This window comes from Antedon mediterranea, chromosome 4 (genome assembly GCF_964355755.1).
Source record: "Antedon mediterranea chromosome 4, ecAntMedi1.1, whole genome shotgun sequence".
NCBI classification, from domain to species: domain Eukaryota; kingdom Metazoa; phylum Echinodermata; class Crinoidea; order Comatulida; family Antedonidae; genus Antedon; species Antedon mediterranea.
Window position 1 is genome coordinate 29,042,580 of NC_092673.1, and position 13,653 is coordinate 29,056,232.

Here is a 13,653-nt window from a genome sequence, read left to right on the forward strand (position 1 = left end):
TTTTAAGATTTTAATTGAATTATTTTCACTGTACTCAAATAACATACTCTTCTTCCACAAAAATTATGCAGCAGCTGTATTGATATCGTTAGTGGCTGTAAACAATGTATTATTATTAGGCATAAATACATTAATTAAAGTAAATGCCTATTTATATACAGTAGTATAGTAATCAAGAAACGAATCTTATAATAAGACAAATTACTTTTCAGGTCCTGCAACAATTCCTGATACACAAAAGCAAGATGATTGAGGTGACCTGCAATGACCGATTGGGCAAGAAGGTCCGAGTTAAGTGCAAGTATCCTTTAAGCACAATGTACAAATGCAATGCTGACCTCTTCCTCCAAGTCTCCTGATCATGATCACAAGTGGTTCCCAATATTTCTAATTGTCCTACTGTTATATTTTTCCCGATTATTTCTGATATGGAAAATATTCTGATACAGTAAATGTATAAATTTATTAACTTTAAGCTCTTTACTACTGCTACTAATAGATTTAGGTTGAACTAAAAAGACGAAAACTGCATTTTCTGCCTGTCTCATTAGAAAACCACTGGTAACATTTTCCAAGCTTTGTATTCAGTCTCTTTGTAAACATTTCTTATAACAGAAAGTCTGTTTTTAATCCTTAATTTTGTTTACCAGCGGTTCAGACACAATAGGAGATTTAAAGAAGATAGTTGCAGCTCAGACTGGTACAAAATGGGACAGAATAGTTATCAAGAAATGGTATACAGTGTACAAGAATCACATCTCATTAGATGACTGTATCCTTATTGTATTATAAGAATCATTACAACCGGCATCATCATTGTTAATCTCTGTCTACACTATCAAACCTTATGTGACAAAAATGTGATGATGATGACGTCATATCACCCTTCTCCCTTCATTCAAATATGACTTAATTTATGCACGCATATGTTGGTTGGTTGGACAATTAATTTGTTAGTATTATTAATTTATTCAGTGTTATTTCATGCCATTATCAACGTTTTTTCCTCAATATCTAAAAATCAGATGAAATTCATGATGGAATGAATCTTGAACTTTACTATCAGTGATGTCATAATCATAACGTAACAAAGACACACCCTGCACACAAACTTTTTATGCAGAGAATATTTGACTCATGTGGCCTTCCATACAAAAGTCCAACTAAAGTATAGAAGGTAGGCTCTTTGTACAGAGGATAGAGGGAATCAATACCTGGTAATTGATTTATTACAAAATTTGAGGACTGATGCATACCAGGTACCAAATAGAGATATTAGTGTATCAAAATGTGTAGTCTAAGAGCACTGTTTCAATAATTTGACAGTATAGTCTAAGATATTGATATATTCGCTGGAAATTGAACTCCAGAACGTTCTCTGGAATGATGATGGTTGCCTAATTTCCCAGCATATTCAGTAATGGAAATGCTAGTGTCTTTAGTTGTACAGTGTTTGTTGCATTTTACAGTAGATTACACTTTCCCCAGAAATTAGAAAACACAATTTATTTTCAATATTTGTTGTTTTTTTAAAGAAACCACTTTAATTATTTTGTAGTCGAAAAAAGGAAAGAAGAAAAGTCAGTAACTAAAATTCTTAAATTTATTCATATTTTCAAGAAATGTTTTATTATACATAAATTTATTGCATTTTGTTATATTATTGTTATTTGTATGTACATTTATTGCTTGTTGATCATGAGTTGTACTCAACACTAATGTATAAATAAAAATTAAAACATTTTTTAAATTAAATATAAAATGATTATCTTTGTTAAAATAATCATGGAAGATGAACGTCAACTGCCAACGGTATAAGAAGCAAAATATATTACACAGTACAACCCCTCATTTGGGACACCTATATAAAGGCGACATTTTCACATGAAATAAACAAGAGACAATGTGAATAAATCATTTTGTTTGACAAAATGATTTTATTTATTATCTACAATCCTACAAAATGCACTTATTCACGGATATTAAGAGACAATGTGTTTAATTACAAACCCTATTCATAAGACACTCCTAGTAGACAAGAGACAATAATATGTTTAAAAACTAGGTCAATCCCTAATATATAATGGTTTGTCTTTGGTTTATAAATGGAAATTATTTAAATTAATAATTTACAGCGTTTGAAATGGGTTAGCGAAAAAACCCATTGGTAAAATTAAAAATCTGTAATCAAAGTTGATATTTATATCATAATAAGGCGCACATCCTGAAGTAACTACACAACGCGAATCGAGACGTGATAAGTGACGAAAATGAATCAACTACTGTGTTTTTAAATTTACATTTCGCGGGATACCTTAGATAAATAGGGTAGGTTTTCCAGACGATTATTTCCATAAAATATGTTGCATGGTGCCCGTCAATCTTAAAATTACATTTTGTTTATATATAGATACAATTATTAAATCTATTTTCGAAAGTGTTTTTACAGTTAGATAAATCACTTTTTTAGCCCACTACAACAGCTGTCTTTGGTATATTCCTCCGCCACTGTCCGTTTCAACTTGATTTAAACATATCACAAAGCAATCGTTCGATAGGTACGCTACCGATTGTTCTACGGAAAAATAGTTCTTCGATTGTTTTTGATTTGATGGCTCTTATGGATGGTAGTAGGAGGAGAAGCTTTCCGAAGCGGACATTGTGTGCAAGCGATCGGCAGTTTATGTACTCTGACAGGATTAGCTGAGATTGATCCTGTATGGCTTCGACTTGAGCTGGTTGTCGCAACCCTCGAATATCTGGCGAATATAAAAATATTAACATTGAATGTGTCATAATAACGCCAACAGAGGACCTAAGTTCTCAATGCATTTATGTATTTTGTTGGGAAGAATTTCTAAAATAGATTATCTTACAAAAGAATTATGGCATTTATAAATATCAGACATTGAGTTTTGGTTCCTTTGGAACCATTGCACTCAAGTAGGTGGATGTATGTGCGTCCCGTTTTCCGTACGTGCGTATTTTGTACGTACTCGGTGGTTTGTTGTGTGTTGGGAAGAATTTCTAAAATAGATTATCTTACAAAAAAATTATGGCATTTATAAATATCAGACATTGAGTTTTGGTTCCTTTGGAACCATTGTACTCAAGTAGGCGGATGTATGTGTGTCCCGATGTGCGTACGTGCGTATTTTGTACGTACTCGGTGGTTTGTTGAGTTGTGGTGTGTTGTTGCGATTGATCGATCACATGCAGGTGATGACCAATGGGAATGGTCCTCCTTAGTGGACAACAGAAACAAGTAAATATACGTACCACTCTTGAAAAGGACAATTGCTTTGAGACACGCGAACTCTGCTGGGTCGACTCGCATGTGTTTTAGGCGCGCCATAACATCTTGCATAAGTCTGATATCGGCAAGTACTTCTAAATTTTCACCCAATTCTAATTTGGCTAGAAATCCTGGTGATGCGATAGCCATACCTGCAAATAAAACCAAAGAATGTTGTTAGATTGGTCTAGGTAGTTCCGTAGAAGTATCATTATTGCCATCGCTCTCGGTAGGATCTGTATTTTTATGTAAAGTGTCATTTTATTCCATCAAGGCCAATTTACGCAGACGAGCGGTAACGGTAAGAAAAAAAAAAAGAAAAATCGCGTAGCCGATCTGTATCTATCCTAAAGCGTGGTTCCCACTAGAACGCAACGCAGCAACTTATCGACGCAAAGTGGTGTATTGCGTAATCACAAGTGGGAACCGACGACGCAATAGTGCTGCAAACATCTAAGGTTTGATTTCACGCAGGCGGGGGCAAACACAATGATTGGAAGGGCATTTTCTTACGTTGCGTCGCAAGTGGGAACCAAGCTTTCACTTGCAACCTACGCAACGTAAATAAATGCCCTTCCAATAATTGTGTTTTCCCCGGCTGCGTGAAATCAAACCGGCGAGTTTTGCAGCACTGTTGCGTCGTCGGTTCCCATTTGTGATTACGCAATACATCACTTTGCGTTGCGTTCTAGTGGGAACCACGCCCTCTCACCTACAGTAAACATAAAATGATGGAATCGGATAATAATGATTAGATACGAAATAAATAGAACCAGAGAAGAGTAAATTTCACTCTTGATAAAAACCGTCCGCTCCGCGTTTTGTGTAAATGGTCAGAAATAATAACATAGATTCTATATTATGTTTTTACCGTCACCACTCGTCTGTGTAAATTAACCTCTACATGGTTTCGTAGCCTTTGATAATTGTGTAATACTAACCAAGATCTAACGGAACACACCACTGCGAAGCACTCAGGATAAACAGTTCACTCCAAGTTTCCTCCAATAAGATTGCTTGGTCCCGGAAAGGAAGTGACAGGAATGAGGGTATACCACGGGCCCACTTGACTGTCATGAATAAGACCCTAGCGGCAGCTTCGTAGACATTCTCTGTCGGATTGACAAACAGTACATCACCGTTCACCCTCTCACCTACAGTAAACAAACAAAATGATGGAATCAGATAATACTGATTAGATACGAGATAAATAGAAGCAGGAAAGAGTGAAATTGTAATTGTAATTTCACTCTTGATAGAACATTGATTGAGCATAATGTACCGTTAGTGCGAAAGTTAAGGTGAGACTAGACAACGACTACGACTAGTGGCAGATCTAGGATTTTGAAATAGAGCCAAACACTATACAGTACCATAAATTGGTGAAATGATCTGTCATGACTTTTACACTATTCCAAATGTAGGGATTGAATCTGCCTCCTGTGATGACGGACAATGTTTAATGCTTTACTAATAAAATAAAAATCATATTTTACCAAGATTGTCGTTGCCTTGTTGACCAGTAGGTTGCCCGGTTTTGATCTCCAGGCGTGGTTCAGCTTGTATGAGACTTGTGAAGAACCCGTTGCTACGAACATCAGTTGCCGATGGTGGAGGCAAGCGGGCTACGTATTCAGGGGTGACTGGGGTAAAGCCGGATCGTCTTGGATCCTCACGTTGGAGAGCTCTGTATTGGTCTTCTTTGGTCGGGCTTAGGCCTACTGAATCTTCAGAATTTGGACTTTCTCGTCTGAACTGGTAACACCGCGGTGCTCTTTCATGTTGCACGGCTGTAATTAAGACATAAAATTACGATTGCATATCGGCCTACAGTAGGAAACTTAAACTGGAACATTTTAGAAAGTTTCCATAAGATTGAAGCTTGGTTCCAACTAGGACGCAACGAAAGGACGTAGCGTAGACAACGCAAACGAATTGACCAATGACAAGCGACAGTCGAATAAATCCATCGCTTGTGATTGGTCAAATCCCTTTACTCGTTGTATTGCGTCTATAGTGGAAACCAAGCATTACAGCTTGGTTTCCAGTAGGACGCAACTCAAGGACGTAAACGCAACTCAAGCATGTTGACCAATGACAAGTGGCAGTTCGAATAATCCATCGCTTGTGATTGGTCAACTCATGCGTTGCGTTACGTCCTTGTGTTGCGTCTCTAGTGGGAACCAAGCTTTACCGACCATTACGTACGCAAGAAAGACAAAATCTATTTTTAACTACTGTATTGTATAATATTTATTTTCTCCATGATCGAAGATACGACGAAGCAAACTGATCAATATAAGCATTTTAGTATTGAAAGGTGTGGCTGGATACTGTCGATTATTAGATAATTAAAAGCTCATCTAAAAGTTAATAACCGTTATGTTTGATGTCTGGAATAATTAACCTGAAATTCATGACGTGACGTATATCATGGTTGATTTTTCAACCTTGATTGCGAATGACTGCACTTGAACTATTCGACATAAAACAATTACATACGATCAGCACACTTCAAGAACCAATTGATTTTCTGTATTTGGTATTATCCAGTTGACTTATTCACGCATTTGTTAATGTATTATATGGTATTTAAAGATCGTAAAGTAAATCTATAAATAATATATCGGCAGTTATAAATAGAAAGGAAGATGAGTATAGTATGAGCGACACCTTTACGGTAAGACTGTTCGGTATTTTAAGCGTGGTTTCTTTTGACGCAAAGAGCGCGTCGTGACGTAGACATACGCACAGCGCTTTGACTTAATCACGCGCAGCGCATTGACTAAATCACTACTACTACTACTAACTACAGTTCGGGTGAACCGTGTGAAAATGAAAACGTATTGAGCTTATAAATAAACCGAAAGTAGGCCTACAGGTTACATGCGGACATCGATACACTCTTTACATGGCGCGTATTACATATTAATGGGAACAGAACATATGTTGATATCCTAAGTGTTTTATACCCTAGATGTTAATGACTTTTAGACTTCAGTCTATCTTTATCACCGTATCAAGTTCAAATTGAAAGAGTAATTGATATTAAACCGGATTTGAAAATACGGTACACCACTAACGTAACCAATCTTAACGTAATAATATATAAGCTTGGTTCCCACTTGGACCCAAGGACGTTGGCGCAAGGCAAGTGAGTTGACCAATAACAAGCGACAGTCGGATTATCTATCGCTTGTGATTGGTCAAACGTGTTGCGTCGCGTCTAGTGGAAACGTTACGTAACAATTTAAACGCCAACGACCAAACGTAAGTGTTGATGATATTTTTGACTTTGGAAAAGTTTTGTAATGTTAGGTTGAAACAAAGACATTAAGGATGTAAAAAATATATAAAAAAAATGTTTTAACTCATAAAATGACAAATAAATGGTAAAATTTAACCAAAAACCCAATGGCTGGACCCATATTTGACCATTTTTTGCTTTAAATTACAGTTTTTCAGATAAATACATTTTTTTCGATCCAATTTTTGGTGAAAGTGGATAACTATTATGTTACATTAACGGCGTAAATTCAATGAACCCTATTTTTTGCTTTAAATTACAGTTTTATAGGTAAATATATATTTTTGTCGATCCAATTGTTGGTGGTCAAAGTAGATAACTATTTGGTGACATTAAAATGATATATTTAACAAACAAATGTTGTTAAGAATTATTTTTTCAGGGGGACAATACATCTTTAAAGATCTTCGACTTAATATCACCTCTCTGGGCTGAACACTTCTTAAGCGTGGTTCCCACTAGAACGTAACGCAAGGACGTAAACGCAACGCAAGCGCTTTAACCACTGACAAGCGAAGTTATAGATAGTTAGCAATCACAAGCGAATAAGCCATCGCTTGTGATTGGTCAATTCACTTGCGTTGTGTTACGTCCTTGTGTTGCGTCGCTAGTGGGAACCACGCTTTAGTGAGTATTTTGACCTTTAAAGTGTTCTTAACCACACCCAACTATAAATCATCACGGTAATTGAACGATCATAATCTTAAATTGTAAAATTGATAGCTATCTTGCGTCATACTTTCTACATGACTTCATTATTATCGACACTTTATTGGAAGACCTCATCTTGACCCGTTTTTCACCCAGTCAATATATTTCTAGACGCATAAGTAATTTTAGACTCGAGATCTAAATATAGATACTAAAAATAGCTTTTAAAATGATGACGTTTATGGAATGGTTTAAAACTCGATTTATCGATTATTCCATCGCGTTTTTCGCTCTCAATTCCTAACGTGTTGTGTAGGCCTACGCCTAGACTACTTGCCCCAAGTCTGTATTATTGTCTTATTTATTTATTTTTTTTATTTCGATTTTTTTCTGTAAACGCCATATGTGCCAAAATATTTATCCTTTTACTAATATTAAATCAAAACTCCGTCTGGAACCCAGATTAGCCTACGCTAAAAACTTACCGGTGCCATACGAATTTTGAAATATATTATGTAGTTTGCTTGGAAATGTCCTATTTGTCACATTACTTGCTACCATAGCCACCAAATGCATTTACGTCGTGAACATTCAATTATTGTGTGTGAATTGGCCTTAATTTAGTTTACATCGATAAGTTGCATTCACACAGTGAATTCAAGGACGAGAAGAACGGTGAGAGATTGTACATACTTGACTGACAATATTGAATGTGATCAGACGGATCAAAAGAAATTATTGATATTATTCAATTGACATACTATAATGACAGAAATGAATTTTGAATGCATCCTCTAAATTTGAACTTAATAGAATAGAAATTTAATTTGTAAAGGCCAACTCAGACAGCGTTGTACGACGAATTACAGTTCTCGCGACGAGCTAAAAACTACGCCCGACGCTATCTCAAGAGGAGTCGTCTTGTGTCGGGATTCAACTCGGACAGCACTGACACGAGTCGAGACGTTTCGAGTCGGGCCTGAGTTGGCCTTAAGACGTTATAGTCATTTGTTTTTATTTACACAAACATCACGTCGATTGTTACAATTCATCTAAAACTTAACCCATTTTCAAATTAGAAAGAATCGTTCTTATAAAAGCAAATATTTTTTGTTTCTAGCTGCATTATGAACTTATAATTTAAAAAAAAACCGCCCAGAAACACGTTTTGGTATTTAACATGTTTCGCGCGACAATGTGAACCAAAACTGAAAACCAGATGGAATATAAAACATGAAGTAACAAAAGTACAGTATATACCAATATGTTTGAACTGTTGACGTTAAAAAATCAATGAGAGCAAATAAGCGGAAATCACCGAATTCCCTATAGGCTGATTGTTATATGTGCCCAACGTCAATAAAACCAAATAGTCGCGTGCCTCTACGATCTGTGACGGTGTACCATCATTGATCGTCTGCTAGCTGCAACACTGGCTAGTTCTCATTTGACGTTTATAAAGAAGTATGGCTTCTATTCACTATTAATGGCTGAGCAAATTTGTCGATGAAATACGTCGATCAATTACTAATGACGACAAACGATCATCGAACGTTTAGAAAATTTGATCGTGCCTCTACGAGTAATTAACAGCTGACAGGAAATAATACACATTCACAAATCTTTAGAAATGGTTGATCTGTCTGCAATAGTATGCGCGTTAGATATGTGGTGTACGCGCACATTTTAAAGTACGCGAATAAAAAATGTGAAACATTTCATAAACATGCCTATTTTACTTCTCCTTATTCTTTGGTTGTAGGGTAGCAGACCAAAGACTTTACATAAAATATGTTTATGAGTTTGAAATACACAAAACCATGACGCAAGCATAAAGTAGTCCTAATTGATGACCAATGGCAAGCCACGGCTCCTCGGGGGTGAGTTGTCAAATGTTTCGTTTACGTCATTTTCTGTCGCGTCGTTGCTCCGACTTTCGACGCAACATTTAGCAACGGATACCGGTTCTCTTTAACATACGCGTACTTAAATACGTGATCGCTTATACTTTATAGTACACATTCTTAAATAATTAAACAGTCTATAGATTAATAGCCTCTTAGGTAGAATAATAGCTTTTGTTTGGTATCACTTCTTTAAACTATCAAATATCCAACAAGGCGAGCAACTTAAGAGCATGTTCTTCGATCTTAAGTGAAAGGCAAAGATTATCAATAAGTTACCAATTGTTGAGTTGTCTGTTGATCGTGAAATATATTAATTCGTCAAAGCATTCAAGCACAAAATGTTATAGCCCAACCTGCTTTTCCAAATTATTATACTTTAAAAAAAGAGAATACAGTACAGGGCTAGAAAAAAATGTTCTTCAATGAACGTTTTTATAAAACCTGTTAGAAAATTTCTCCTGCGTGCCATGACACATCAATGTTGTATTCGAATGTCTAATTGTTTTAATTAATAAAGTATTTAATGTTTCCAAATTTGTAAAAATTACATCTTGGAAAATGATTTACTCGTGGTTAATTCATGTTATGCATAAACGTGTTTGGTGACGAGGACTCGGTGACTTTGGCTACACCTACGCATATTTCGTAACCGTCTTAACAAAGCTATTGCTAAAACTAGATATGAAGATGGGAGAATAATAAACAAATATAGGCCTATTTCTTACCGTCACGGTTCATATTGACATCGAGACATTTCTTGAATCGACAGGCTTGGCATTGGTTTCTTCTGGCGACATCAACGACACAGTTGCTGGACTCTTTGCATACGTAACCCAAGTTACGACGAACACTCCTCTTGAAGAAACCCCGGCAACCGTCACAACTGTAGACGCCGTAATGTCGCCCTGAGCTCCTGTCGCCACACACTTGACATAGAATTTCGGCTTTCTGACTAGGGCTTAGCTCTCCTGGACATTGTGTCAAATTCAATCCTTCAAGAAATAGAAAACAATTCATAGATTTTGATAAAGCATTGCTTTAAAAAATCTGTTCCGTCGATCTTTTGACGAACTGCTTCTGAAGAAAATAAATATGGTAAGCAATTTACCAACATTATTGACTGTTTTGATACCAATATACAATGATCACCGCAGTTTTCCGAAGTCAATTTTATACTATCTTTAGTACTAATTCTTTACATATTGTAATAATTACATGTATTGAAAGGAAAGAGCAATTTTCCCCAATTCTTCAGATTCAATTAGACATAAAATTCAATTGTTGTTGATCTTTTTCTATGGGATTTGACTGTTGGTGGTCTGATATCCGAGTTTTGCCAAATTGTTTTGAATTCATCAGTAATCCTAATTACAAAATGGATACATTCCCAATGTATTGATTATGACGCGTGATTTATAATTAACCAATTTCCTTAAAAAAATGAATTTCAACAGGATCAGTAAATTTTGAATAGATGTTTGTTTGGAACTCGTGTTCGATCGATTGCGTATTTAATCCAAATGTGTCAACATTTTTATCAACAACAAACGTAACAAAGCAACTCAATTAGGAAATCACAGTCACAAAGTCAAGTTTTTGTTGTTCCTATACAAAATACTCTAAATCTGAATTTAATCAGATCATTTATATTGATCGCTATTTAACCGGAGCGCGTACCGCGTGCAAGCATTTCCCACGCTGTATCCCCGACTACTTGTCGATAAACCGACTACCGCTCAACTTCTCGCCTCTCTCTGATCAATCATGACAATACATAATTGAATTGTTTGTATAAAAGCTGCTATGTAGCCGATGCCGAATTCCAACAACGGTGAACAGACTTGTTTAATGTAAATATAAAACTCGATTGAGACAATAAGACATTCAGATTGAACTGTCGGCTGGTTTATTCGGACTGTTTGTCTAGGCTTCATCTCCAAGGCTTATTTAACGCAAATTCTGTAAAAGTCGTCACTTTGCCAGACTTGTTTACCCCAGTTCAGCACACGGTCACGTACATGGGCAAGAAAAAATGTTTTAAAATAGAAAATCTGTCAATATTCTAATTGTCTGTAATTTGATATTATCCATGGATATGATCGTCATCAGATTATTATTATTTCTTTTAAAAAGCAGAAGTATTACAACTAAAAATATCGATGTAAGGAATCATTTGAACTAAACTATTATATGAATGAGCAACCCGACAAAAAATACCTAAATCATTTTCTCACTTATTATCATTAACTAATCAAAACAATAATTTGTAAATGCCGGCATAGAATAAAGGGGAGACGGGTGTAAAGATTGGTTCCCACTAGGAGGCAACGCAAGGACGTAGACGCAACGCAAGCACATTGACCAATCACTCGAGGCTAATCAATCGCTTGTGATTGGTTATAACTTTGCGTTGCGCTTACGTCCTTGCGTTGCGTCCTATTGCAAACCATGTGCTCAGGATACACCAAAGGACCAAAATGAGCAATTCTTAGCGTTAATATAATTTTGTAAACAATTATGGTATTAATTTGTTCCGGTTGCTTTGGAACCTAACAGTGGTATACTGGTATCATTGCAACATTACTTAATAGATTAAGTAAACAATGATTAATTATGTTATCTTGTGATATCTATCTAATGATCAAGGTGCTGGAGTGTAACAGCTGGTAGGCCTATACAATACGATCACATCCGCAAGCAGCAAGTAACGTTTACATAATTTAGTACACTCATGGAGAAACAAGTGTTTTACCCGTGGCGAAATGTACTACTGTAGGCCTATATTCATTTTGTTGAGCTATCAACATTTTCAATTATAGCTGATAATATTTTTGGCTGTGGTTTTTCCACCTACGATGATGCCCTGGTCGAACTGCGCTTAGATTGATTGATAGACGTCGAGAACCTTATTTCCCAAAAGCCTCTGTAGAGATTCTTCTAGAACACATGTTTTTTTTTTTATCTTACAACCCTTTTTATAATACTAGGGATAGACACACGTTTGTTGAAACTCATTGTGATACCAAATGTCATTTTTGCAGTCTCGTTCCATATTTGATTAGTTTTAAATCAATAATTTGTAATTTTGCCTTTTAATGTAGTTTTACTCTTTCTTCATATATGTATTTTGATGTTCAAATTTAGTTTTTTATGACCTATAGCAGTATTTTTTTTATAAAGTAATTTTAACCAATTTTATACATATTTTGTAAATTTAAACGCAATTCGGCATTTTTACTGCCATGTTTTTATATTTTTTAATAACATGTCTGTCTAGTGCAATTTAGAAACACCCAACCAGAATTTAAGCAAAGCCTTCTAATCTAATTTATTTATTTCAACAATATTTGGCAAGATTAATTTTCATTTAGCCTACTTTTCATGTGAAACTGCTTGTATTCGGGTCCATGGTTTTATCAACAGTAGTTTGGTTGTCATGTACCCGAGGTTTGAACTTATTGGTACCACGACTAAAAATACATGATGGTTGTGTAAACGAGAGAGATCGATATAGGCGTGACAAAAATAACCAGGCCTACATGCCTATTCTAATAGTTGGACTTAAATTTTAAAAAAAATATTTGGAAATCAGCAATGGTCTAGTGTTGAATATGTTGATGCCAACTAAACGTTGATTATAAAATCCATTAAAAGATAATTTATGATACACAATAATTAGAAGGCCTATCTAAACTTATCAACAAAATCATTACAAACGTAACTTCAGTGTGTATATTATATTTAAAATAATTCGCTTCAAATTAAAAGTTTATAAAAAAGGTATGTATTAGTTATGCTCAGCAAGTTAGGTATAATTGAAAAGAAACTTTTTAATAACAATACGAATTGTTTATCAACTTACCGATAGATTCCTCCATTTAGAAAAAAAACCAGTAATTAATTATCCTATTTAGCTATAATTACATCAGACACAACGCGTGTAGGCCTAAGTAATTAATTCGTCTTCCGTCCGAGTTTGTGTCCATTTACACGGGTTACTGAGCCCAGACTAACATAAATATAGAACACTGTATGATCACACTTTTAACCGTGTGAATTGCACAGATGCGTCTTGTCCTGCTCTCTAATTGACTGAATCCACAAACACCGTTTGTTAGCCTATTGTTCTTTCACTGTTATCGATTACCAAAGATTAACTAGATGTCAATTGATTGCGGATACAGAACAATTAATATATTGAACAAAATCTAAGAATTATAGATTTTGCTATCAGTGGTACCTGCGTGAATAAGTAATTTTCGTACCCATTTGAGCTCACGCGAGGATCCTTTCATCATGCATGAGCCAGAACCGGTTATTGTACTTTGCTTTAGGCCTATGTTTAATTGTTATTCTATTTTATACTATACTCTCCACCCAGGCCCGTAACCAGGGGGGTATCGGGGGGATCGAGTTCCGCTTGGCCTCCCACTTTTTTTTTTGCTGGGCATACTAACACAACACTACGATTGTTTACTACAGGCCTAGGCATA

The 13,653-nt window shown here is 35.6% G+C and overlaps 1 protein-coding gene across 1 annotated transcript; it reads right to left on the reverse strand.

The window, feature by feature from the left end:
• Positions 1-1,487: 1,487 nt before the first annotated feature.
• LOC140047191 (nuclear receptor subfamily 2 group E member 1-like) lies at positions 1,488-13,153 on the reverse strand. The gene is made up of 6 exons (XM_072092056.1): positions 13,023-13,153; positions 9,886-10,152; positions 4,792-5,085; positions 4,237-4,449; positions 3,280-3,447; positions 1,488-2,759 (listed from the first exon to the last, which is right to left on the reverse strand). Exons 1-6 carry the CDS (start codon positions 13,036-13,038, stop codon positions 2,518-2,520), a joined length of 1,200 nt encoding a protein of 399 aa, XP_071948157.1. The 5' UTR covers positions 13,039-13,153; the 3' UTR covers positions 1,488-2,517.
• Positions 13,154-13,653: the final 500 nt, after the last annotated feature.

What these genes read in the sequence shown, in the direction of transcription:
- LOC140047191 (XM_072092056.1), bottom strand. An exon ending in TGTCAATATGAACCGTGACG is followed by an intron (nt 5,086 to 9,885) that starts GTAAGAAATAGG and finishes TCTTAATTACAG; the next exon opens with CCGTGCAACATGAAAGAGCA. An exon ending in GTGTGTTCCGTTAGATCTTG is followed by an intron (nt 3,448 to 4,236) that starts GTTAGTATTACA and finishes TTTTATTTGCAG; the next exon opens with GTATGGCTATCGCATCACCA.